Raw genomic sequence first — 26,508 nt, 5'->3', positions numbered from 1 at the left:
GGTGGGGGGGGTCACACACACACACACACACACACACACACACACACACACACACACACACACACACACACACACACACACACACACACACACACACACACACACACACACACACACACACACACACACACACACACACAACCACTTACCATATAATTCAATTAACATCTATCTTTAATGAGCTCTACTAGTACGCAGGCTGTTTTAAATATTGATAGGTCAGGTTTACGGCTTCATTATCTTCACCTAAAAGGCAAATTATGGCCATTAAGGAGAGGAGATTTAACACGTCTGCAGGATGCATTTGTAGCAGAGTTTTGCCTGAAGACAAAAAGCCTAATATCTTCCCCGGCCAAGGGGGGGGATTTTCTCTTAGGCTCGTGGTTAAGGTGTTTGGGTTCGTCGTCCCTTCCCACGCGAGAGACAGGAACGTTTTGATTCCCAGGCGTTACACATTCAATCAATTAGAAAAGTATCAGATTGAACATGGTTCAGGTCATTGTTGATGGGATACACAGACCGTCACAGGTTCATTTACACTATTAACAGTTACATGAACCTCCAAGGATTGTGTGTGAACTTGGAACCACAGGGCGATGGGGTACATCATTTAAAATGCCTGTGATTCTGAGGTGTGAGACAAAGATAGAGAGCTGGAGTGTATGAGAGAGAGAGAGAGAAAGAGAGAGGGGGGGGGGGTCTCACGCTCATGCACCCTCCAATCTTAATGGAACAACTACGCTGTCTATTTAAGCTGTTATATGCTCAACATCTCTCACAGCTACCACACATGACAGCTGGTCAGTGACCAAACTCCCACCACATCCCTCCTCCCGTAGTAGCATCTACTGTACAGTATAGTTCTTCACATTGTCCATGCAAGTTCATAATATATATTGTATAGTATTGCATGTTCTTCATATCTGTGGATCTTTAGGAGCTGCCCTATATGAGGGGTCAGTATGGCTTTTGTCATGTCCATGTAAAAACAATATCTCCGGAGGTTGTTCCGGTGGGATGGGTGGGTCGATGGAGGAATGAACTAATTAATTTGTGCAGTGAATGAGTTAATACAGCCAAACTAAGGCGGCATAAGTGGTGAAGAAATCCTACCCCGGCACTGTACATGCTATGTAAATTTTACACATATGAAACAACGTACAAACCTGTCTGCACAAACTCAAGGTAGTTTGTGTTATTTAAAAAAAAAAAAAACAATTTCAATCAGTCTAGTTAAACGTGACATGATAGTTAACACTTATTGTAACAAAAGAATATCACTTAAACCACCTTTAATGTCCTGATCATTGCTTAGCGAAGCAACCGCACTGTTCTGTCTCACAATGTCAGCAGTTGTGTTACTAAGCCCTCCAGACTGTTCATTTTCGGTTGTTTGGTAATCAACCAGTGTGGTGGTTCAATGTTCTGCTGGGCACGATAATCTTAATAATAATAATAATAATAATAATAATAATAATAATTATAATACTGTAGTGTGTGATGCACAATTATTTCAAAAATCTACTGTGTGCAAACTGTGCTAGTTTGAGATTACAGAGACACTTGATGTGTGTGATGCAACTCAATTTCAAAATCGGGTAGTGTTCTAAAACTCCAGCAGTGTGAGCCAAGCTTAAGGGACAGTTTCCACATCAGCGAGGCTGTCAGGCTACTGAACAGGCACTGAGCCCAGTCACCATGTCAGTCATATAAGCTCCCGTTACACTGGCACTATCACTATACAGTATGACCGGGAATATACTCCACTCCAACACAGTTCATACATATTTGATAGCTGGTGCTATGTGATGTCTTTTACTTGCATACGAGACTGAGGTAAGTAAGTAGCCTTGGGATCCAATGGTTTCCGAGCCATATGGCCCATAATGGTCAGGAGCCTATCTCCTGTTTCTGTAGCGTGAGGCAGCTTGATGTGCAACGACCTTCCCCCCAATCCAACCCTTGATGCTGAGTGCCAAGCAGGGTACGATGCTTATTTTCTCTGGGGATTGAGCACCCAGCCTTCAAATCTCTAGGCAGACACTAAAGGCCACTGAGACTGAGGCACTACTTGATTGATTCTTTCCACACATTGTTTATATTTGATATCGCTTTGTTTAGATTGATCCCCCGCCTATTATTTATGTGCTGTTACTACAATTTGTGGTAACTAGGACACAATGTAATTGATCCACTCTTTTACACCTGTAAACTGTGATTAAGTGAAGTAAAGTGAATTTGAAGTTGAAGTTGCTTGCAAAGATTTGTTCTGGGGCATCATGGGAGCAGAACCACACCGGCACCGCCAAATACAATACAATGCAATACATCAATGGAATAAATGGTTTTCATCTCGAAGAGAGAGTCTGACTGAATATCATAAATCAAAAGGAGTGAACAAAACAGTTTTCACATTTTGTTGAGGTTTTTGTGATTTCTTCTAAACTCTACCACACAAGAAGGCAAATGAAATGTCCAAATGACATTTGGGTCACTGTCAATCACAAAGCAGCAGTCTCAGTGTGAACTTACGTTCTCGAACGCACGCACGCACGCACGCACGCACACGCACACACGCACACGCACACAAGCTGAACCACATGTTTTAGCAGCTATTACCATTTATAATGTTTTGTTATTAAATCTGTTAGTCCTTAAGCCATAGTAGCTCTGAAATGACCGTATTAACTGGCCTGCTCTGTTATCTTATAGGCTCATTCATCTGTGCTCTTTTATATCCAAAGTTACTCTGAATCAATCAGTGCAGACTGAATGTGCTTTTACTTCTGTAAAAAATGGTCTAACTTGCTGTCTGCGGTCACTGAAAGGGTATCTGTCCCCACTGAATTAATCATATGGGCTTTTATGTATTTTCCTCTCTGTGCTTGTAATGTTTTGCAAAAGGATTCAAAAGCCTCTCTCGGTGAGAGAGTGACCAGACAGACATTCAATACGTTTGTAGCCTCGAGAACCCATGCGTTTTTTTAATACGTTTGTGCCTTGTTTACAAAAGATCTGACCTGCTTGTGCTTTGTGTCATCATGTAGAGTAGTGGTTCTCAAACTTTAGAATGTCGAGAACCACCAGTTTGTTACGCATTAGACAACGGACAGCCATTTGATACCATTTTCACTTCTTTTATCTCAGTGTTAATTTAACTAAGAGTGTACAAATGGAAATGGAATGGTTCCATTTTGTACACTCTCTGAGTTAGAGACCCGTAACTCCTCAAGGACTCCTGGGGGTCCCCGGGCTACACGTTGAGAATGTAGAGTCAGAGTGGTCCGGGGGCTTGAGGGGTTTCCAGGGGGGCACCGGCTAAATTATTGATAGTTGGGAACCAAATGGACCCTTTTGGGTCGGTGGCGTAATGCATATCAAACTGGGGGTCCTTGAAATTAAAAGGGTTGAGGATTACTGACGTAGAGAAGTCTCAATGTCTTTGATTTTGAATTCCCATCTGTGTTTTTAAGTCTGCAATAGTGGTGATGATGATCACATCTGTTTGTTTGATGTTGTTTATCTCAGTGGATCTGTCTGCTTGATTCAAATTCAATAAAACATCTTACAAAGCATTTGCAAGATAAACAAAACAAACAGCTAAACAAAGATAACTATTGTCTGTCTGGAGGACATATACTGCATTATTTTTACTATTATTATTACAATTAGCATTTAGTGGATAGTGCATGACTAGCCACTAAAAGCACTATTGTGAGCGTTGTGACCCGGTTGACCCTAGCTTGATCGGTCTAACTGGTCCTCCTTCAATGATCAGGAGCCGTCAGCCATGGCAACAGGAAATTAGTAGCCGGTGCAGAGTTGTAATATAGATTATGTACACTATGAGCTCACGTACCTTTCCACATGCACATGTGAATGGCTCACGCACACGCCCACGCCCACACACACACACACACACACACACACACACACACACACACACACAGTGGTATAGGATCTACTCACTGGGTACTCTGTTGATGGCTTTCAGAGGTCGAAGGACGCGGACTGTCCTGATTGCTGATAAGTTGATATTCTGGAGGTCTAATGAATACTCCACCATCCTGGAATAAGAGAGAGAGAGACAATTAAAGACAATTGATTCAAAACATACAGTACATGGAGCCATAGGACCTGCCCAGAACGCTGACAATCACTAAGCAAATGAACCAAGCATTTGCTTACCAGCATGACTGCCATATCTGTCTTTAGCTTCTAAACCGGAGGGTCAGTACAATAAAGAAGGCCATGAGACGTTCTTACCAAGTCACAAACAAAGTATAGGTGGTTGGGGAACATTATGTGGTGTAACATTATGTCCAGTCTAGCCTATGCCAGTCTAGCCTGATGCTACATTGACAACTTCATTGTCAATGCAGAATTCCCATCCCAGAGTACAAATACTAGTCTGGCTTTGCTACAGCGAAAGGGAAATATATGGTACACTAACTGTGATGAAATAAGAGTAGCTGGGTCATGCTGGAATGAAGTGATAATGCAGTTGTGCAGGGAATCAAGAGAGATAAGGGCTGCCTCCTGCTACTGTTTGCAACATTTCATGCAGTTGGTTGGCTGTATGAAATGCTACAGATAGCACTTTATTTCCTGCAAATCATTTGTAACCTGGGCATCACAAGCAACAAACTGAGTCCCCCAGGGGTCTATACTAGGCCCCCCTCCTGTTTTCCCTCTACACCAAACTCCGAAGGTTTGCCCGGAATAAGGAAGTTAGGGTTCATGTGCACAGTTAAAATGATGTATGAGGTTTACTTGTTCAGATGTATGTTACTCACAGTAGATAGATGTACAGTATGTAGTTTTGAGTAGTTAGAGTAGACAGATGCTAGGTTTGATGTCTACCTGCCTCCTAGGTACTTATTTATACAAATATTATATTTATACAAATATTGTACTTTTACTCCACTACAATTATTTATAGTGGAGTATTTATTTACTTTAGTTAGCAGTTACTTTGCAGATATAAATGATTATATTATAAAACATACATTAACCACTTTAGCCCTATTTTATACATAGGCTATTTTCAAACATTTTAGTACTTTTACTTTTGGAACTTTAAGTACATTTTGATACCAATACTTTTGTACTTTCACTCAAGTCAATTTTTAATTCCGGACTTTTACTTGTAACAGAGTACTACTACATTGCAGTGTTCATACTTTTACTTAAGTAAAACATTTGAGTACTTTTTCCGCCACTGTTTGTAGCTCTGCATCGCCCGCTTCCGCTGTCGTCTGTTGACTATAGGGTTCGTGCTGTTTACGCTGATCTAGCACTTTTTAAGTCGCTCCTTCTAAGAGCGACTGCTAAGTGCCTAAATTCTAAATGGTAAACTGTGAAAAAGCATCAAAGGGGAATGGGATTACGCTGGGGGAGAAATGAGAAAGTCAGGAGAGGGCATTATACGGGCCTACCAAGTGTTGAAAAGAGCGATCTGTTATAAGTGTTGCCTTCAGGATGTTGTTCTATAAAGTCAGAGTTTGGCATGTGTTAGCTATATCCACAGCATTGCTAAGCGGTTAGTGCCTCCCGAAACCAAACCACTTTCACAGGAGACCAGCTACAACTTACCCCAGCCTGTGTTGTATATGCGTGAGTGCGTGCGTGCGTGCGTGAGTGAGTGCGTGCGTGTGTGCACGGCGCCATACAGTATGTGCCTGGGGATAGAGTGGGTCTCTGTTTGGGACATTACAGTATGAAAACAGCAACAGCAGCACTAGCTTATAACAGTCCAAACACAATCTACAGTACTCCTTCAGAATAAGTCATTCACCTGTGCTGTAGATAGCCTACGGTTATTGCAGTTCAACAGCATTCATTCATCATTCTAATTAATCCAGATGGCCAGATTAGTGTCACTTGTCAAGTGAAAGAGAAATTAAATCTCTATCTACCAGCTTTGTGGGCTAACTGTGCACTCTGACTCAAGATTCAAGCTTTTTTCATTGTTATCGTGTGTACGAGTATACATAAGAACAACATTAGTTTGTTCTGTTTCCTCAGACATTAAGTAGCAGCTATATTAATAAACATATAAACCATAACAAAATAATAATATCACTGCTCCAGCATGGGACAGGAGAGGATAGGACACTGACTATAATGACATTTGTGTATTCTGTTAAATGAATGTGTTGCTTATAGATGTACAGTATGCAGTCTTATGGTGTGTTTGGCAATTTTAGTCTTACTCTTTCAGCTGTATACTAGAGGTTCGGGCCGGGCTATGCGGCCCTCGGATCCAAAGTTGTCCCTTTTGTGACCATATGGAGATCTCTGTATCTGTCAGTCCTTGTCCCTTTGTGCCCATATACTGTATGGAGATTCCTGATGTCATCAGCATATGCCCATATGGGCATGCCCCCTTTTGTGCCCATATATGGAGTTGACTGATTTGTTCGCGCTGATGCCATGACGACACATTGAGGTTAGACAACACACTCCATATTTGGGCGTAGCTGCATTGGGAAGTCCTTATGTGGTTATGGCTGAGTCATAGTGACATGAGCATGACAACATGGTCCGCCCGTCTGCCGGCCCGTCCTCCCTTAAGCCAATTTTAATATGCGATACATAATAAAACATAATTCAAAGCAGTAAGTAGGCTTACTTTCATAAGTAGGCCTACAAGTTTAAGGATTTAGGTCTTCAATCAGTCTCTGTTGATGATATATATTTGGGTATACAAAAGCACAATTAAATGGTTTTGTAGCCAACAAGAAGCTGACACAGATAACTGATGGGAATCCACTTTCAGGTAATTGTCAGAAGAGTTTTGCTGGTCTATATGAACACAAGAGACATTTGCAGGCTTTTCTATGAATAGTGATGCCATTTTCCAAGAGAATTGATTGGTCAGTAGGCAGATAGTGTTGCTAGGTGCTACAAAGCTAATTTAGAAAAGCCATATTCAATAGCAGAGGAGCTAATTGTGCCAGCAGCAGCTGTGCTAGCTGAAACCATAGTGGATATAAAAACAGCGGATGCAGTCTAGTCAGTAACAAGATATACTGCAGGGTGGATGAGATAGCTGGTGACACAGTTGAACAGATGGTCGATAAACTGAAAAGGCTTGATTCCTTTGCAGTACAGTTAGATGAGTCTATCAATGTGAATGGGAAAGCTAAGTTGTTGATTTCAAAGATTTGTCTGTGTGCCCACTGTCCAGTCAGGGCTCTGTGCTGACACAGTCTGCAGTAACTTAAAGGGGGAGGGGCCACTGGCAGCAGAAACATAACAGATCTTTAAGGCAACAACGCGTGACGAAAATGACAGACGACTTCCGGTGCTGCCGGAATGTTATTGCCAAATAATATAGTTTAATATAAACAGTACATTGTGCAATGTACGACGAAGGTGGAAAAGTAGATGGTAACCTAGGCAGAGCCATGAGGGTTTTTTGTAGCAAGTTGGGAGAGAATTGGACAACTGCTTGGCTCTGATGTAGCAGGCCGCACGCAAAGGGGACCGGGCTTGAATTAGGTAGAAAGATGATGCAGTCAACAGTACATTTGAATTCATCCTCTACTGCAAGCCACACTTGTGAGAACCATGGGTGAGCAAACTTTTACATGTATTGTCAGTTTTTTTTTCAGTCACAGAGCTTGTAGATCAATAATCAATGATATTATTTAAATTGATTATTTGGATTGGCTCAATTAAATGTTGCACCCTTAGAGTGCAGCATCCATGACAGGTCAGGCTTCTGCTAGTCTCTCACTTAATTAAGCAGGCAAACCCCAGCATCCAAAGCAATATGTCATCCAAACGCATATGAGCCCAGAACTGGATAATGTTTTGACTGACGTGGTGAAAGTGATTGATAAATGCATCCACCTGGTTGGCACACCTGGCGTATACGTCACCAATGTTTTTGGCCATCTGAATGAGTTGAGCACAAGCTTTCAAGGTGACTACTTCAAAAAGTGAATGACGCCCACCGGCACAACACCAGAGGGAGCTCCACTGATCTCATTCCCCCCAGATTCGGCACAAACATGGGGACGAATTCATTCTACTATTATGCCACCAAAATGTGGAATTCCCTACCACCAGCCTTCAAACAGTGTGACTCCTATACCCTCCTTCAAAACCACCATAAAGCACCTGTTACAAGTAAAAGTCTGGAATTCAAAATTGAGTTGAGTAAAAGTCCAAAAGTATTGTTATCCAAATGTACTTAAAGTACCAAAAGTAATAGTACTAAAATGTTTGAAAATAGCAGATCTACAAGCTCACAACGCGTCGCATTCGACGTGTTGTGAGCTTGTAGATCGGCTATTTTCAAATAGCCTAGGTATAAAATAGGGCTTAAGTGGTATATTTGGTATGTACAGTAATATACAGTATGTATATCTGCAAAGTAACTAGTAACTAAAGTTTTCAAATAATTGTAGTGGAGTAAAAGTACAATATTTGCCTCTGAGATATAGTGGAGTAGAAAAGTACCTCAAAATTGTACTTAAGTACAGTACTTGAGTAAATGTAATTAGTTACTTTACACCACTGCGTATGACTTCATATGTATTGATGAATTGAATACACAGGACCACAATGTAAACAAGCCCTCAGGGTTGTTTGTGTTATCCTTTTAGCATTATTGTATTGCTGTACCTCTGTACTTTTTCTCGAAGGCTGCATAAATGTTGTTTTGTTAGATTTATCTCTGCAATAGTACTTGGAATCTCATATTTGTTTTGTTTTTGATTTGTTTTAAGAGATTGCATAACTATGCAGGAGTCCTAGACCACAGAATGGTTGTCCTCAGGACAGTTCAAAATATGCAGGGTTTCCAATAAAACATACAGAATCAAATTGAGAGAGCAGGGAGAAGAAAGAATTGCCTATGGCTCCAGCCCTTCAATCCCCTGTCACGCCTGTTTGAACAATTCTTTATTGTTATATGAAGTGAAACAAAATGAAAATTCAGGTTGAGTGTCAGGCTGAAGAAAGACAATATGAATGTGAGCCTGCCAGTACAGAGCAAATCTTTATTTAGTTTTAGTCATAGTCTTTTGAATACAATTCCATTTAGTTTTTGTCATATTTTAGTCATCTGAAATGTTTTAGTTTTTGTCTAGTTTTAGTCAACTAAATATCATAAGATTATAGTCGACTAAATCTACGCCTTGATGGTGTCGTAATGGCTGATTTTACACTTTGCTGCATGCTGAAAATAGCCGATCTACAAGCTCACAACGCGTCGCGCTGCGACGCGTTGTGAGCTTGTAGATCTGCTATTTTCAGAGCGCAACACCCGAGCGCAACCAAACATAAAATGACTTGTCTTTTAGTTCTACTGGATCTCTTCTCCACTCGTCCCTCACTAACATTTTAGTCTGTTTTTTTTATTTGTTGACGAAATTGTCAATATATTTAGTCTTAGTTTTAGTCATCATAGCTTAGTTTTTATGTCGTTTTCGTCGATGAAAAAAGGTAGTCGACTAACATTTTTCGTCATAGTTTTAGTCAACGAAATCAACACTGCGGAGTAACACGCACACACGCACACTCACACCCACAAACAAATGTGTACTATTCCATGGTGGTGATTGATTTTTGAGAGGGAGCGAGTTATGAAGAAGGCTCACAGCACATTATAAACATCATATTCTCTCCATCTGTCTCTGTATTCTATGTCTCAGTTCTCTTTCATCACTGACCAGATAGTTCACCTCATTTGGCCTTATTGATGTTCTCAAACCTAATATCTCTGTGGTTCACTTAAAGACTATGTATGATTGAGAGACAAGCAGAGATGAAGAGAAGTGGAAATTAGCAGAAAGACAGGGCTACTGGAGGATAGATACTTGTGAGAGAGAGAAAGACAGACAGACAGACAGACAGACAGACAGACAGACAGACAGACAGACAGACAGACAGAGTCTGTATTATAGCATAATACAATATATCTTTCCAAGCACATCTCCAAATGCCCTGTTTTTCGGTCAAATACATTGGTTGTTTCAGATGGAGATGTCATCTTGAATGGAGATGTAGTACGTGAGCTGTATGTATTATCCATAGTGGATAATGATATAATAATGTAATGGTGTTATTCCTAATGACCCATAATGATGTGCACTTTACTTTTGTCCAATTCTCCTGTTTGGGATCCAGGGACGTGAACACTGGAAGGCTCACAAAGGACATCTGTCTGCGTGGCTAAAGATCATTCCCCAGTTGCCCAGATCTTAGATCTTGGGGGTGATAAGGATTTGACCATACGTCACCGGTGGTGGAAAGTAACTGAGTACATTTACTTAAGTACTGTACTTAAGTACAATGTTGAGGTATTTGTACTTTGCTTGAGTATTTCCAATTTCCAATACTTTTACTTCTACTCCACTACATCTCAGAGACAAAGATTGTACTTTTACCCCACTACAATTATTTGAAAACTTTAGTTACTAGTACTAGTTGCAGATATAAATTATTACATTATAAAACATACATTAACCACTTAAGCCCTCTTTTATACCATGGCATTTTCAAACATTTTAGTACTTTTACTTTTGGTACTTTAAGTACATTTTCCTAACAATAATATTGTACTTTTATTCAAGGACATTTTTAATTCCAGACTTTTACTTGTAACAGAGTACTTCTACATTGCAGTAATGATACTTTACTTTTTCCACCACAGGTCACCCATTTGATCATGTGACGGGACTCCCCCGCGTCAGACATCGATGCAACAGGGCTCTCCTGTAGCGTCGCATGTTGACAAGGATGGATCATTTATGTTTCCAAGGCTATCGGTATGCACCTTCAGCAGAAGTGGACTTGACTTGACTTTTAGCACCGCTCAGCATGGCCACTCGCTGGGCTATCACCTAGCTTCTGACGGCCCATCGGCCTTGTTTTAAATGTGTCAACCTACAGTATTACAAGTTGGGAGTGAGAAGGGCCCTTCTGAATTCTAGTGGGCGGGAATGTTGAAAAGCCCAACTTGTTACTATAGTACGACCTGAATAGATAGCATCTTAAATCTCACATAAGTCTCACATTATAAAATAAGATCCTCAGTGTTAATGTATCCATGTGTGACTCTGAGAGGGTACAAATGTAACAAAAATGGAACTATTAAAGTGCGCATTGTTAATAGAAGTGGTGGTTTTTAGATTACTCTAATCAAAAAGACGGATTCCTCCCACACTTCTCTTCAGATCTCCTTAACCCATTGAGACCTGAAGCCAATTCTACATGTCTCCTAAATCTCAACAGTTTTCTGAAAAACGTATGTTTCTATGTCAGTGGTGCTCAATCTTTTTCATGTCAAGGACCCCCACAATTATATGTATTTGGCCGCGGACCCCCATCAAAATATTTTGTTCCAGGGACCCCCCAGAAGCAAAGATTTGAGTTTAAAATGTTCGCTTTAAAAATATATATATTAAAAAATGTGCACACATTTTCACGATTTTTCAAAAATAGCAGATCTACAAGCTCATAGCGCGGCACTCGGTGTCGCGCTATGAGCTTGTAGATCTGCTATTTTTGAATAGCCCAAAGTGTAAAATAATGCTTTTTAGCTCGAATCTAAAAATGACACAGTTCCAGGTCTTAATGGGTTAATCATTCTTAGACATATTTTATCGTCTCTCCGATGTTTCAGCTACAAAGCTTTCATTCAGCTTTTCATCAGAGTGCTGATTCATCTGAGACATTTTGCATTTTCAATGACTTTAATTTCACGACAGCAGTCGTTTTGCAAGAATATGCTTCTTAAGTGTGGATATATACAGTACACTGAACCACTCTCTGTGCACAGTAAAATCTTCAGTGTTAATTTATAACTAAACACTCAACTAAAACACTGAAATCCTCCATTCACGTCCTGCCCGGAATTCAAAGCAGGGTTTCCTGCGTGGGAGACCAAATCACTACCACGTACTCTTCAAAGCCGGCACGAACATACACTTGCCCAGGAGAAATATTGAGCTTCAAGCAGTACTAGCAGTGGTGTAAAGCAATTAAGTACATGTACTCAAGTACTGTACTTAAGTACGATTTCAAGGTACTTTTACTTTACTGGAGTATTTCCAATTTTCTACACTTTTCCTTCTACTCCACTACATCTCAAGAGGCAAATATTATACTTTTACTTCACTACAATTATTTGAAAACTTTAGTTACTAGTTACTTTGTACATTTTGATTATTATTACAAAACATACATTAACCACTTCAGCCCTATATACATTTTGGCCATTTGAAAATAGCCGATCTACAAGCTCACAATGTGTCGCGATGCGACACATTGTGAGCTTGTAGATCCGCCATTTTCAAAAGATTTGTATACATACATTTGAAAACTTGGGACATTCTGCATAATGAGTACTTTCTACTTTTGGTAATTTTGTATACAATACTTTTGTACTTTAAATCGAGTACATTTTGAATTGATAGCCGATCATGAATTTGATACTTTTACTTAAGTAAAAAAAATGGAGTACTTTTTCCACCACTGACTACTAGTGGAAAAAGTAGGTAGGTGCCCTAACACCTAGGTCTAAAAATCTTCAGGATCTTCAAAATGGAAGAGTAGAGAGACCATCTGCTTGCACTGTGACTGCAGATGTGCTAGATATACTGTATTAACATACTCTACCATAGAGATATACTGTATTAACATACTCTACCATAGAGATGGTTTAAAATAACATTTTATAAAATGCAGACAGTCTGTCTGTCGGGTATCGTCTGAACGATTCACCTCAAACGCGTGTGTGTGTGTGTGTGTGTGTGTGTGTGTGTGTGTGTGTGTGTGTGTGTGTGTGTGTGTGTGTGTGTGTGTGTGTGTGTGTGTGTGTGTGTGTGTGTGTGTGTGTGTCACCGATGACCTGGGACTGTGCAGTGCCAACTAGTGGAATGTTGGTCAGACCGGCGGTCGTCCAGAACCTAAGAACGACCAATGTCTGTCTGCAGGGTATCTGTCTCCCCCAGGGGTACTCTTCACCAAAAATTGCCTATCAGTATCTGCTATTCTCCCATGTTCCCCCCAGAATACAGGGCTGCTATAGGATTCATGTGGTTAAAGTGCATTTGAGTAGTCGGAAAGGCTAGAAAAAGTTATACAGTAAATAAATAGAGTCCATTTACCATACTGTGAATGAATTCAGGTGCAGGTATGTGTGGTGGGCAGTACCAGTGGTGGAGCTGGAAAATAACTAAGTACATTTTCTCAAGTACTGTACTTAAGTACAAGTTTGAGGTATGCTTTTACTTTACTGGAGTATTTCCAATGTCAATACTTGTACATGTACTCCACTACAATTATTTGAAAACTTTACCAGTTACTTTGTTGATTTTGATTATTATTACAAAACATACATTAACCACTTCAGTCCTATATAATACTTACTTAGGCTATTTGAAAATAGCCGACCTACAAGCTCACAATGCTGTGAGCTTGTAGATCTGCTATTTTCATATACCAGCACATTTGAAAACGTGTGAAATGGGCCATTCTGCATATTGAGCATTTTACTTTTGGTACTTTTAAGTACTTTTTGAATTACAGACTTTCACTTGTAACAAAAGTATTTCTGCATTGCGGTATTGATACTTTTACTTAGAACATGTGAGTACTTTTTCCACCATTGGTGGGCACGTGTTTGGGCGAGTCCCGGACCAGATTCTCCTGTCCCAGTGGAGGCCGCGATGCAGAAACACCATGCAGGCTCTGGAAGGAGGCTGATGGATATGTCAGAGCGTACTTTTAGGGTCCCAGCGCTGATGTTAAACCATTAAGACCGGGAACGCATCTTATGTCATTTTAGATTTCTTTGGCTATTCAAAAATAGCAGATCTACAAGCTCATAGCGCGGCACTCGGTGCCGCGCTATGAGCTTATAGATCTGCTATTTTTGAAAAATCATGAACATTTGTGCAAATCTTTGAATACATATATGTATTTTTAAGCGAATATTTGTAACTCAAATCTTTGCTTTTGGGGGTCCCTGGAACAAAATATTTTGAGATGGGGGCCAAATACATGTCACTTTGGTGGTCCTAGACATGAAAAAGTTTGAGAACCACTGATATTATAGCAACATATATATATATATGTATTTCTGTTAGGATTTAGAAGACATTTTGTAGAATCAGCGTCAGGTCTTAATGGGTTAAACACAGCCTATAATCCTGCAACACCTGCTCGCTCTAATGGTAGAGAACACGGTGCTGGCTGAAAGGCTGCCGGTGCCCACTGGGAACACCAGGCCACCAGGGTAAAAAAGGGAGCATTCCAAACATTTGTAAACTTTCAGAGTGCTCTGGATGATGCTGTTCAGAAAAAAACATATGGTACTGTAGGCGGTGGTGGAAAAAGTACTCACACTTTTTCCTTGAGTAAAAGTATCAATACAGCAATGTAGAAATACTCTTTTACAAGTAAAAGGCCTGTGTTCAAAATGTTACTTGAGTAAAAGTACAAAAGTATTGGCATCAAAATATAAAATACTACCAAAAGTACTAAAATGTTTGAAAATAGCAGATCTACAAGCTCACATGCAAGCTTGTAGATCGGCTATTTTCAAATAGCCTATGTATAAAATATGGCTAAAGTGGTTAATGTATGTTTTATAATGTAACAATTTATATATGCAAAGTAAGTAGTAACTAAAGTTAACTTATTTGTTACTCCACTACAAATAATTGTAGTGGAGTAAAAGTGCAATATTTGCCCTCTAAGATGTAATGGAGTAGAAGTAAAAGTATAGGCAATTGGAAATACTCAAGTAAAATAACCTAAAATTAAAGGTTAAAAGTACAGAACTTGAGTACATGTACTTAGTTACAGTACTTTACACCACTGGTGATGTGGAGTGAACCAGGTCGCCCTCCACAGAGGCTGAACAGAGAGAGGTGGGCAGGTGTGTGAGCACGGCGAGGGCTTCTAAATGGCTCTTTTCGACTTCTAGAACTCAGTGAACCTCGCCGTGAAATGTATTTGACAGGTTCTGGATTTGTTTCTCTTTACGGCTGGGTTTTCAGATACGGCTCTCAGAACCTAATTTAAGCCCTGCTCAGGAGGTGGTGCTAAGCCTGAGTTCTGGGAACCTGGAAGTCACAACTTAAATTAAACATATTCAAATATGCTCTAAAATAACAAAAATAGCAGATCTGCAAGCTCACAACACGTCACATTGCGACGCGCTGTGAGCTTGTACATTTTGGAACCTGCAGAAGGACGCAGGGTTACTGCTGGCCACTAGCCACCAAGGACTAAATCCTTCTCCTCCCTCGGCCTTGTCTCCCCAGGTCTAACGCTGAACCACGGATAAAATGCACACCCTGATCCGGGAACACACACACACACACACACACACACACACACTTTTGAGAAGGAGCGAGTTGAGATGAAGGTGATCACAAATGTCCTCTCTCCATCGGTCTGTGTTTTGGTTACTTTCAGTTATCTTTCACTGGACAGTTCACCTTGGCCTATTGGTCCCTAATATCTCTATGGTTCAGAGAGAGAGAGAGAGAGAGAGAGAGAGAGAGAGAGAGAGAGAGAGAGAGAGAGAGAGAGGCGGAAAGACAGGGCTAGGGGAGAACACTTGAGGCAGACAGAACCATGACCTAAAGGGAACAACCCAGTGTTATACTGCTGGTAGGTGAATGTAATATACTGAATATAAATATAAAATAGAATAGAATAGAATACAACATACTGCTGGTAGGAGAACCACAGAGAACTAAACCTCTCTGCTTGGTCTCCCCGGGCCTGACACTGAACCACAGTCCAACCCCAGTCCGGGAGAATAACTGAAGTTGCTTTTCTCCTGACCCCCTGACCCACCCGTTTATAATGAAGACATTATGTTTCTGTTAACCGCAACCTTTCATCTCTGGTGCGTTACGTCCTTCCTCCAGGCGAGCCTCCCGTAAATCCTGGCCTACCGCAGTGCAAAGCTTAGCCTCTCAGCAACCTGTGTGTACTACACTGTGTGTACTACACTGTGTGTACTACACTGTGTGTCCAGAGTTGTGTGTTTCAGTAGTTGCCCACAAAAAGTTACGTTTAGAGGAGAGGCGAAACGAGAGAGAGGGCAGCCTGTACCCAAAAATCTAATAGGACACATGCAGGATCAGAGACGTGTGCGTGTGCGTGTGCATGTGCGTGTGTGTGTGTGTGTGTGCGCGTGTGTGTTCATTAAAGAAGTGCCTCTTCCCTTCCAAATCAATCAAGCTGTTGTGTTTGGGAGAGTAATTAGTGATCGCCCATAGCCATGTCTTCCTAATTGTTCTCTCTCTCTCTTCCCCCCCCTTTTTTTTTTACACTTTTTTCTCTTTTTTATCTCACTCTTTTATGTGTCCATTGGTGACCACAGGGGTATGCTGTGTGCGTGTGTGTTTGTATTTGTGTTTGTGTGCGTGTGCGTGTGCGTGTGTGTGTGTGTGTGTTTGGTGAGAGTGTAGCCTATGCCAAAGGAAGGTAAAGACACTCATTACATTAACTGTTGTAAGCAATGATGCTAGATATGGCTGTCTTTGATCCAGACATTAAGCACAAACACCAATAAGAGTGACAGTGTACACGTGTGTAAACCAAATGTACCCTTACAGTCCATCTGGTTCCATACACTCTCAGGGTTACAATAACACTATGGATTTGACTGTGCTTTCATTTGATTTAAGCCAATAAATGAGTCTCTGCCAGCTGTAAATGGACAGATCATTATGCTGCAGGTGCTCTGAACAGCTGTTAAAGAACATACTGCTTCAAGTTCAAGGTTCAAGCTCTGTAATGCCATGCCAACACAAAGTTGTTAAGAACACTAAACATCAAACATATACAACCAGATAAAACAGTGGATAATAATTAAGGACTAACTTACCAAATCACAAAGAAGAATTGGCTGGTTAGAGTTTTGGTTTTGGCAGATGATGGCCAGCTGTCACTCAAGTTGAAGGCTCCATTCTCTACTTTTTACAGTGTAACACTGTTCCATTTGACAGGAAGTGAACAGGCACAACTTCCTGGGTCTGGCCAAGGCTATATAAAGAAGGTAAGGTTAAATCTGCCACTTTCCTGGCAGATTTGTAGCACTAGGGCGCAACCTGGAGCCAGTGGTGGGAAATGTACTCGAATGCTTTACTTAAGTAAAAGTACTGTACCAATACTGCAATATAGAAGTACTCTGTTACAAGTAAAAGTCTAGAATTAAAAATGTACTTGAGTAAAAGTACAAAAGTATTGGCATCAAAATGTACTTAAAGAACCAAAGTAAAAGTACTAAAATGTTTGAAAATAGCAGATCTACAAGCTTGTAGATCGGTTATTTTCAAATAGCCTATGTATAAAATGTATAAAATAGGGCTAAAGTGGTTGTTGTATGTTTCATAATATCATGATTTATATCTGAAAAGTAACTAGTAAGCAAATAATTGTAGTGGAGTAAAAATACAATATTTGCCTCTGAGGTGCAGTGGAGTAGAAGTAAAAGTAGTGAAAATGGGAAATACTCCTGTAAAGTAAAGATTCCTCAAAATGGTACTCAAGTACAGTACTTGAGTAAATGTACTTAGTTACTTTACACCAATGCCTGAAGCCTATGTTTGATGGAATGTCGGAGTCATTGAGAGCCAGATAGACAAGCGCAAGAATAGACAATATTTTAGAATGATTGAGACCTTCGAAAATGTATTGATTCAGGAAAATAGATAGACAGATAGAAAAGACGTTTTGTGATGTCTTGTTTTTCGGTGTGCACATGAAGAGATGATCTCACTGGGGCTCAGTGGACTGTTGCATAAAATAATACATCTTTTTATATGTCTCTGTTTGACATCTTAACCTCAAATAAGCTCACGGACAACGCAATGTATTTTGAGCTTGTAGATCGGCTATGTTTGGCAAATGTTCACCTATTTTCACATAGACTGTTTGCCTATTTTGACAGGCCCAGTGAATAGGAATGCTAGGGTTCATGTGGTTAATTGAGCTAATAATTGCTGATAGCAAGATTATAGCGAGGAAGCCTTTGGGGCTTGGTCTGATGACAGAATCAGAATCAGAATCATTTTAATTGCCAGTTATTTTTGCACATATGATGAATTTATCTCAGAAGTTGAGCATTATACTGAAGCAACAGGATACAAAACATTTGCATTGCAAATGATTTATAATTCCTTACTCAAAATATGAGATCAGCAGTAATCTCACTAGAATTGGAGAGCGTGTGTATGTTTGTTAATGTGCGTTCTCAAATCATACCAGTTGCCTCCAAACTTGACACAAATATCACCCAATAGGTGGGTTCACATCAGCATTCAATTCAATTCAATTCAAACAACTTTATATTCCTTTCGGAACTTCATTTGTGCAGTGGTTAAAAAAGACAAACATAGCATAGGATTCTATAGGATATCTATATGCAAGCTTTGTAGAAGGTGTATAGTGTTTTATACTATTGTTCATTATTGAGATGGTGTTTCGTTTTTGTGTGATGTTTTTACACTGCTGTACCAACAGTACTTCTCCTGTAACTGTATCTAAACTGCTGCTCTGCCTCCGGAGACTGAATCTGCCCGCAGGATCAATGACGGTCTTATCTTATCTGATCTGAACTGGTCACATCATGTGGGCACCGTTGATAAGGTGCCAAGACAATGGCTAACTGCTTGGTATGGAAGAGGCTCTACTCACGACCGCAAGTCAAGGCTCTACAGAGGGTGGTTAAAACAGCACAGCGTCACAAGGACTGAGCTGGGACCTTTACACCCAGACGGTTGAAGAGTGAAGATTCTGTCATGCTGGCTTACTCAATCACCACCAGCAAAGGTCATGGGCAAGAGAATGAATGAGTTGGTATCTATCTACCTGCCTTACGGCCAGCTCTAGTTGCCTTCTCCTGAGGAAAGAGAACCTGCAGCAGCGTGAACGTTTTTATTGTGGGCAATGGGGGGGAATAACTGACCCTGAGGACTACGATATAAATACAGTATGTACTGTATGTGTAGGGGAGTTGAGCAGGGACAGAGGTTCATGTATACAGTATGTACTGGCAATATATGGAACTACGGGGCGGATCTTTCACCCAACTGGACTTGGGAAGCCCCTTCGGTGGGGCCGTTGTCACATTCTAATACAGCCCGAAAACCCCATACCAGTGCCTTCCTCAGTGGCATGCCTCGCTAATCATTAAACTGCCAACCCCAACTTCCTGGGATCGAATCCCGCTGCCACCACTATTTTTCCAACAACCGCAGACTATTTTTTCCGCCGATAAAGTATAGTTGTTGAGCGTGACGGATGCGTGCCGTCTCAAGCGAACTTGAGCCTCGAGAGGCACCGTCGAGCGAGCTAAAGCGAGCGAGTTGCCGTGCCGAACGTTTCGCAGTTCGCTTGAGGCAACTCAGTGCCGACCGAGTTATCTACCCATAGGCACAGAATGGTAAATCATGTTTAGGGGTGACCGTTTGCCTCAACTGCCACTCAAAGTGACTACTGGCCAATCACAGTGCGTCTTTTCCGGGACTTTCTCAACTCCTGTGCACTCAAATAGCTTGCTATGTACAGAGAGGGAGTGATACTGTACACCGTAAAATCCTCAGTGTTCATTTATCCATTGGTAGCTGTGAGAGTTAAATGAGCACTCAGGATGGTACAGTCTACTGGTGCTCTTGAGGTAATGAGCAGACTGTCGGCTGTGATTTGGCCTGGCAAGGCTGGCGCTGCCCTCAGCAATTAGCTTAGATGCTAATCTAATGGATGCTGCCAAGAGGGAGGAGGAACTGACACACACACACGCACTCGCACTCGTGCACGCACGCACGCTAACAATGAACATGAGAGGCATGAATTGGCACACTGCAGTTTCAAACATGTGCATTACACACACAAACACAAATGATCTCCATCCATCAAGGTAAAATAAGTACATATATATATATATATATATATATATATATATATATATATATATATATATATATATATATATAAATTATATTAAAAAAACATCAACATCAATTTACCCGCCCTAAAAATACTGCAGCTCGTGCTTGCTTTGTTTCTTATCAAAATTACAAATCTGAAAATGAATAAATAATAATTATTTTTTGCTTCCAGCCATTTATTATTTACCACAACAAAAACAAAAATATATACAGTATATATATATTTTCTAAACCCAGCTGTGAAATGTCATATACTTTCCATTATGATGCGATATGGCCCATGTGGTACCGTAGGTTATAAGGGGGAGACAAAGCAATGAAGGTTCATGACCTTATGGAACAAGATATGCGTGTCAACAAGTCAACCTTTTGACCGATGGCCAAGCAGTTAAGGCACTCCACTGTACCACACACACACACACACACACACACACACACACACACACACACACACACACACACACCCACACCCACACCCACACACACACACACGCACACAAAAACCAGCCTGCTGATATAGCATCAAAACCCACCAGAGCATGTCTACAGCACATATACTGTGCCTCTCCTACACTGTCTCCCTCCCAGCTACCATTGCCTGCCTCAATAGGAGGGACAAACCAAGGAGCCGGGAAAGCAAAAAAACTAAACATGAATAAAGAGTCTTTCTAGCAGCCCCTGTAGTCCGTGTCTCTCCTGAGACAGAACTTGAAATTGGCTAAAGTGTGGCGCTAGAGGAAAAGCCATGGGGTCAACAAAACCAGTCGGGTTCAGACAGAGGTCTGAGGATATGGGTTCATGGGTTAACTCACATAGTTATACTGTTCATCTCCCAGGGAGCATTAATGCGCTCAGCAAGGTTCATGATGACAATCTGCCAACTTGATTCTGAGACAACTTGTGTGTGCAATTGGAAATGCTGGCCTAATGGTGGCGCTAGAGGAAAGGGTTACCACATTCGGTATAGGGGGCGATTCTCCGGCGAACATGAAAGTGCAAAACAAATTCCATGACAATCCAGCCAGTACATTTTGAGATATATTGTTTGGGATTAAATGAGCGACAGATCGACCCGACGGGGGCTAAACAATAAAACACAAGATCAAAAGACGTTGTGATTTCTACAGGTAGACCTTGGTGGGACGTGGTGCTTGATCTTCTTGTCTCTTACCCGGTCATGACGATGAAGAAATCCAGCCTGTTCCAGGTGTCTCCCAGGTAACAACGACGCCCAAAGATCCCCAGGGCCACCATCTTCACCACCATCTCCAGAGCAAAGAAGATGTAGATGAACGCGTCAAACATCTGGGGAAAAGAGAGAGAGAATGGACAGAGAGAGAGAGAGAGAGAGAGAGAGAGAGAGAGAGAGAGAGAGAGAGAGAGAGAGAGAGAGAGAGAGAGAGAGATATTAATGTTAACATGAAAGTAAGACAGAGAGAAACATTGTATTAAACCTATTAGCCCATTCAATCCGGGAACACATACAGTACTGTGTCATTTTAGATTTTTAGCTATAACCATTATTTTATACTTTGGCTATTCAAAAATAGCAGATGTACAAGCTCATAGCGTGGCACTCTTGAGCTTGTAGATCTGCTATTTTTGAAAAATCTTGAAAAGTTGGTGTAAATATTTGAATATATATATATATATATTTTTAAACAAACAATATATTTTTTACCTCAAATCTTTGCTTCTGCAGGATTCTACAAATGTCTTCTAAATCCTAACAGTTCTTTTAGTTTTAACTTGCTATAATATCAGTGGTTCTCAAATGTCATGTCAAGGACCACCCCCCCATCTCAAAATATTTTGGTCCAGGGACCACCAGAAGCAAAGATTTCAGTTAAAATGTATATATATATTCAAAGATTTGCACACATTTTCAAAAAAAGAAAGACATTGTTTTAAAAAATAGCAGATCTATAAGCTCATAGCTATGAAAGCTAGGAGCTTGTATATCTGCTATTTTTGAATAGCCAAAAGCATTTTAAAATGACACAGATGCGTTCCTGGTCTTAAAGGGTTAAGCAAAGCATCTGTGTCATTTGCATAAAGAAAATCCTCAGTGTTAACCACTTACACCCCATATACTTCACTGACCCACTGACTCCTTTTTCCTTTCTACGCCAATTCTCTTCGCTGAAAACAAACGATCTACAAGCTATAACTAAGTGAGCACATGAACCAAATGGACCCTATTCTATAGCTTGGTTCACTCTCAGAGTAAAATGAACCGTGAGGATTATTATTCATGAGACCAAACATTTCCACCCCTTGACAAAGTTTCTTCATTTATCTGAATGGTGTTTCCAATCTCCCGGTCGCCTGGAGACACTAGTTATCTGTCTAAGAGCCGGCCGCCTGGTTTAAAACATACAAATGAGGGTTGAGTTCCCCCCTTCAGCTGATTGACGGGTCGGCTCTTCAGGAAGAAGATGAATGGGAGTGATTTGGCTTGATAGAAACACTGAAATTGAAAGACAGCACAGAGACAGACATGCACACTTAGTATTTGCGCTTGTACTCTCCGTGTGTGTGTGTGTGTGTGTGTGTGTGTGTGTGTGTGTGTGTGTGTGTGTGTGTCAAAGCGCGATGGGCCGTTATTTTATTTATACTAAGGACAATTAGTAAAAGGCTAATCATGAATCATGTTAATGGTTCCCATGAATGCAGTGCCATCTGTCTTCTGTCTGACGTCATTATTGTTGTGCTGCCGCGAGTGGCTGATGGAACAATATGGACACCTGTGTGTACACAGTCAAATCATCAGTGTCAATTTAATTCAGAGAGAGTCCATCTGGGTCCACTCTTAAATGAACACTGAGGAGTGTGTGTGTGTGTGTGTGTGTGTGTGTGTGTGTGTGTGTGTGTGTGTGTGTGTGTGTGTGTGTGTGTGTGTGTGTGTGTGAGAGAGAGAGAGAGAGATGATGATGATGTCCCCAACGAGGACAAAACAATGAGCAGAAAGCAACAATCCAAGTCTGACTCCCAAGGAGTTGTTGCACAGTTAGAGCTTACTGTAGGTTTAGAATTATGGCGTGGCTACGTTAAAATCATACTGTGTAACTTTTTCAATTAAACAAAAGTAATATTTGATAATATTCTTTCACTGGTATATTTTTCACATTAACCATTCCATATACATGTGTTTTTTGGAATCTTCTCTAATCACTACTATACATTATTATTATTTTATTTATTTGTGTCTACTCCAGAAACTCCACCACCAGAATGACATAGGCACTGCACTAGATAATGCATTTATTTATTTTACAGTTATTAATAAATACTATTTCTGACAACGAGTTCCTTTTTCCACCATTCCTTAATATAGGTGGACAATGGAGCTACAAGGGGTGTCGCTACAACAGACAACAGACTACTAAAATGAATGTTGACTTAAAGCAAAGTGGTGAGAGTTAAGGTTATAGTTACTGTATGGGTTGGGGGAATTAATATAATCAAAATAAATAAATGGAAGGCCTAACAAGTGTAGTAATACTAATGCAGATTTGTGTGTGTGTGTGTGTGTGTGTGTGTGTGTGTGTGTGTGTGTGTGTGTGTGTGTGTGTGTGTGTGTGTGTGTGTGTGTGTGTGTGTGTGTGTGTGTGTGTGTGTGTGTGTGTGTGTGTGTGTACGTGTGCGTGCATTTGTAGCCGAGAAGACATATGGCGCTCAACGTGCACCCACCCACGCGGCGAGATGCATGGAACAACGCACCGTACCAAGAGAATGACGCGAATGAGAGAATTATGAAGAGAAGGAGCAGGAACAAAGGAACTCACAGTAATTAAGGACAAATGTACGACTAAGCACAGATGAAGGCACGAGACAAGAGACAAGGAGAGAGTGAGGGGGAAGAGGAGGAGAGAGCAAGAGAGAGAGACAGGGTGACAGACAGAGAGAGAGAGAGAGAAAGTTAGGGAATTAAGCAGTATGTTTGCTATAGGTCCTGCTTGTGTCCACTCCCACACACCGCTCAATTAGAACAGCTAACACAGGAAGTCTGTTCTTTCCTCCCCTAGGACACCCTGGCCAACATTTCAAGCATCTTGGACTCCATTACTCCCTCCTGGTTCCCAAGGCTGTGGAATGACCAGTGATACCTCAAAATTGCACTTAAGTACCGTGTACTTACGTAAATGTACTTTACAAACTGTACGTTTGTTGACGAGGGCTCCATGCCATTCACTCTGATCTCGCATAAGTCACTCTGGATAACAGAATATCGTTTCTGTCCAAAAAGGTTACTTTTCAGGAAATGGAAACAGAGCATTTAATGAGGAAAAACATAAAAAAAATTAAAAAAGAGATACGAGGATGCCGCCTGACAGCGACGATATGCTAAATGCCTACGTTGTAATTGTAAATTGTCTTCAGATCTCTGGCTAAAGTTGCGCGTAATATAGTTTGGGAATAAAATGCTGTTTTTGCAGCAGCAGCTCTGTGACTGCACTTCCATCCCTCATTACAGATTCCTCCTACACACACACACACACACACACACACACACACACACACACACACACACACACACACACACACACACACACACACACACACACACACACACACACACACACACACACACACACACACACACACACACACACACACACACAGGGCCAATCTGCTGCCTCTCCACACACCACAGCCTCCAGGGTCTTGGTATTCAGAGAGGCAAGGAGGGCAGAAAGCACGTCTGCCTGTTAATAACCTAGACTGCAGGTCGTAGGTTATCAATTAAGTCTGTTATTTATCGTTTAGACTACTCAGTAGACCAAGACAACGACAGACTTAATGTATGTCAATTTCAAATAGTTTATTCATGGAAAGGGTGACGCTTTCAGAATAGGAAAAATAGCATAGGTTTTTCTTCTTTTCCCTAGCCTAGGACTAAGTTCATACAGATCATAAACGCTATATTTGCTAGGCAATATTCTTCATCAGAAACTAAATTCATGAAGTGATTTTTTTCAACAACAACCATTACGACTAAAATGAAGGCATGAAGTGTTTTTTTTTCATCATCACCCCAGACACTGCATGTGTACACATGAAAACATACATACAGTAGTGTTGTGATGGGCAGTACAGCCCTGTGACACCTTATTCTAACACAGACTGTGATGTGTGTAACATGGGACTGCTGTGTTACCTGGATATTTGAGTTACCCCAAAGTTTGGTTGGATGTGCACGGTCTATTCACACTCTCATTGGCTGAGGGACGTTCCAATTGGGAAGTTATAAAGAGAGGTGGGCACTTCCTTAAAGGAGTAGTTCACCCAAAAAATGACTTATTTTCTATCAATTACACATTGAATTCATGGAGATTTTGTCGCATTTCTAAACAATAATTTGATGACTGGCGGAAAGATACTAATGTATCCGGTAAGAGACTCAAAGAGTCTCCTTGAGTCTCCATGCTGGAGAGACCGCCGGTCATAAATGTATTGCTTTAGGAATGCGACAAAAACTAAAAAATATCCCTGAATTCAATGCTTCATGGGGTGTGTAATTGATAGAAAATAAGTCATTTTTTGGGTAAACTACTCCTTTAAGTTAGTTGTTTAACAGGTACTCAAGCTCACAGCAAGGACGGACAAGTCTCCCCGTTCTGTGCCCGAGCTAGAGTGCCTTAATGACCATAATTGTGCATGATCAAGCGACCACAGAAAACACTGTATGTTGTGAAGTCCATGTGTGCTAACCTGCAGTGCAGATACAACAGTAAAGTCTGCTAAACTGAGGAATCCTTGTCGTGCCCTCATTACCCACACCTCTACACCCAGCAGCACGACAATAGGTTCACGCTGAGGGAATGCAAGTTCTCACAGAAGTCACAGAGAGCCTTCTACTCCGCTATACCACCCAGAGCATCCTGACGGGGGGCCATCGCCACATGCGATCTGTGAGTTCTGCGGAGGGTGGTGCGGTCGGCCGAGCGACACCACTGGGATCTTGAGCTCCGTCCTGTCTCTGTGGGACGCATGTGACAACGTGTGCCTGCATGGAAAGGGCTACGAGGCTCATAGCGCTTATACTGACTTAAAGTTATGATATCAGAACCACTGATATTATAGCAACATAGTTATTTTTCAAAATATCAACCGTTTGAAGAGGCTACAGAGTGGATTGAAATGTTTACAAACGTGTTCGTCACTGATTGTTGTCATATAAACGTACTTTACCCACCCTGTACAGTAATTTGTATGCATGCTGTAGGGTTAGAGTTTGTGTGCTACATGTGTCATAGGGCCGAGGTTTTCAAAGTGGGGTCCAGGGACCGCCAGGGGTCCTTGAGGGAGTTCTACGGGGACCCCAGCCAAATGAGGAGAAGTTTAATTTCAATTCACTTCAAATTATACAACGACAATACACGACATTTAAGAGTGACAATTCTAACTGTTTCAATATTACATTTAGACTATTATTTGTATTTAAACCAAATCACATATTCATATCGCAGTCTATAGGACAGAATCATTTGAAATAGGGGTCCATATCCCCCAAAAAAAGTCAATTTGAGGCTCTACTAAATGTGGAGGTTCTATGAAATGAAAATGTTTG

General features: G+C 41.0%; 1 protein-coding gene across 1 annotated transcript in view; it reads right to left on the bottom strand.

The window, feature by feature from the left end:
- Window positions 1-26,508, bottom strand: part of LOC311054655 (voltage-dependent T-type calcium channel subunit alpha-1I-like) — a gene marked incomplete at both ends in the record, with an annotated part of 249,150 nt that overhangs the window by 119,224 nt on the left and 103,418 nt on the right. The window contains 2 exon segments of the mRNA XM_084070659.1: window positions 3,970-4,067; window positions 21,106-21,239. Of these exon segments, the coding sequence (XP_083926785.1) occupies window positions 3,970-4,067; window positions 21,106-21,239 (232 nt within the window).

The sequence above is a fragment of the Gymnoscopelus microlampas genome (genome assembly GCF_963454915.1).
Source record: "Gymnoscopelus microlampas genome assembly, chromosome: 11".
In the NCBI taxonomy this organism is placed as follows: domain Eukaryota; kingdom Metazoa; phylum Chordata; class Actinopteri; order Myctophiformes; family Myctophidae; genus Gymnoscopelus; species Gymnoscopelus microlampas.
The sequence above is the reverse complement of the archived record's forward strand: the minus strand, read 5'-3'. Positions and strand labels throughout refer to the sequence as shown.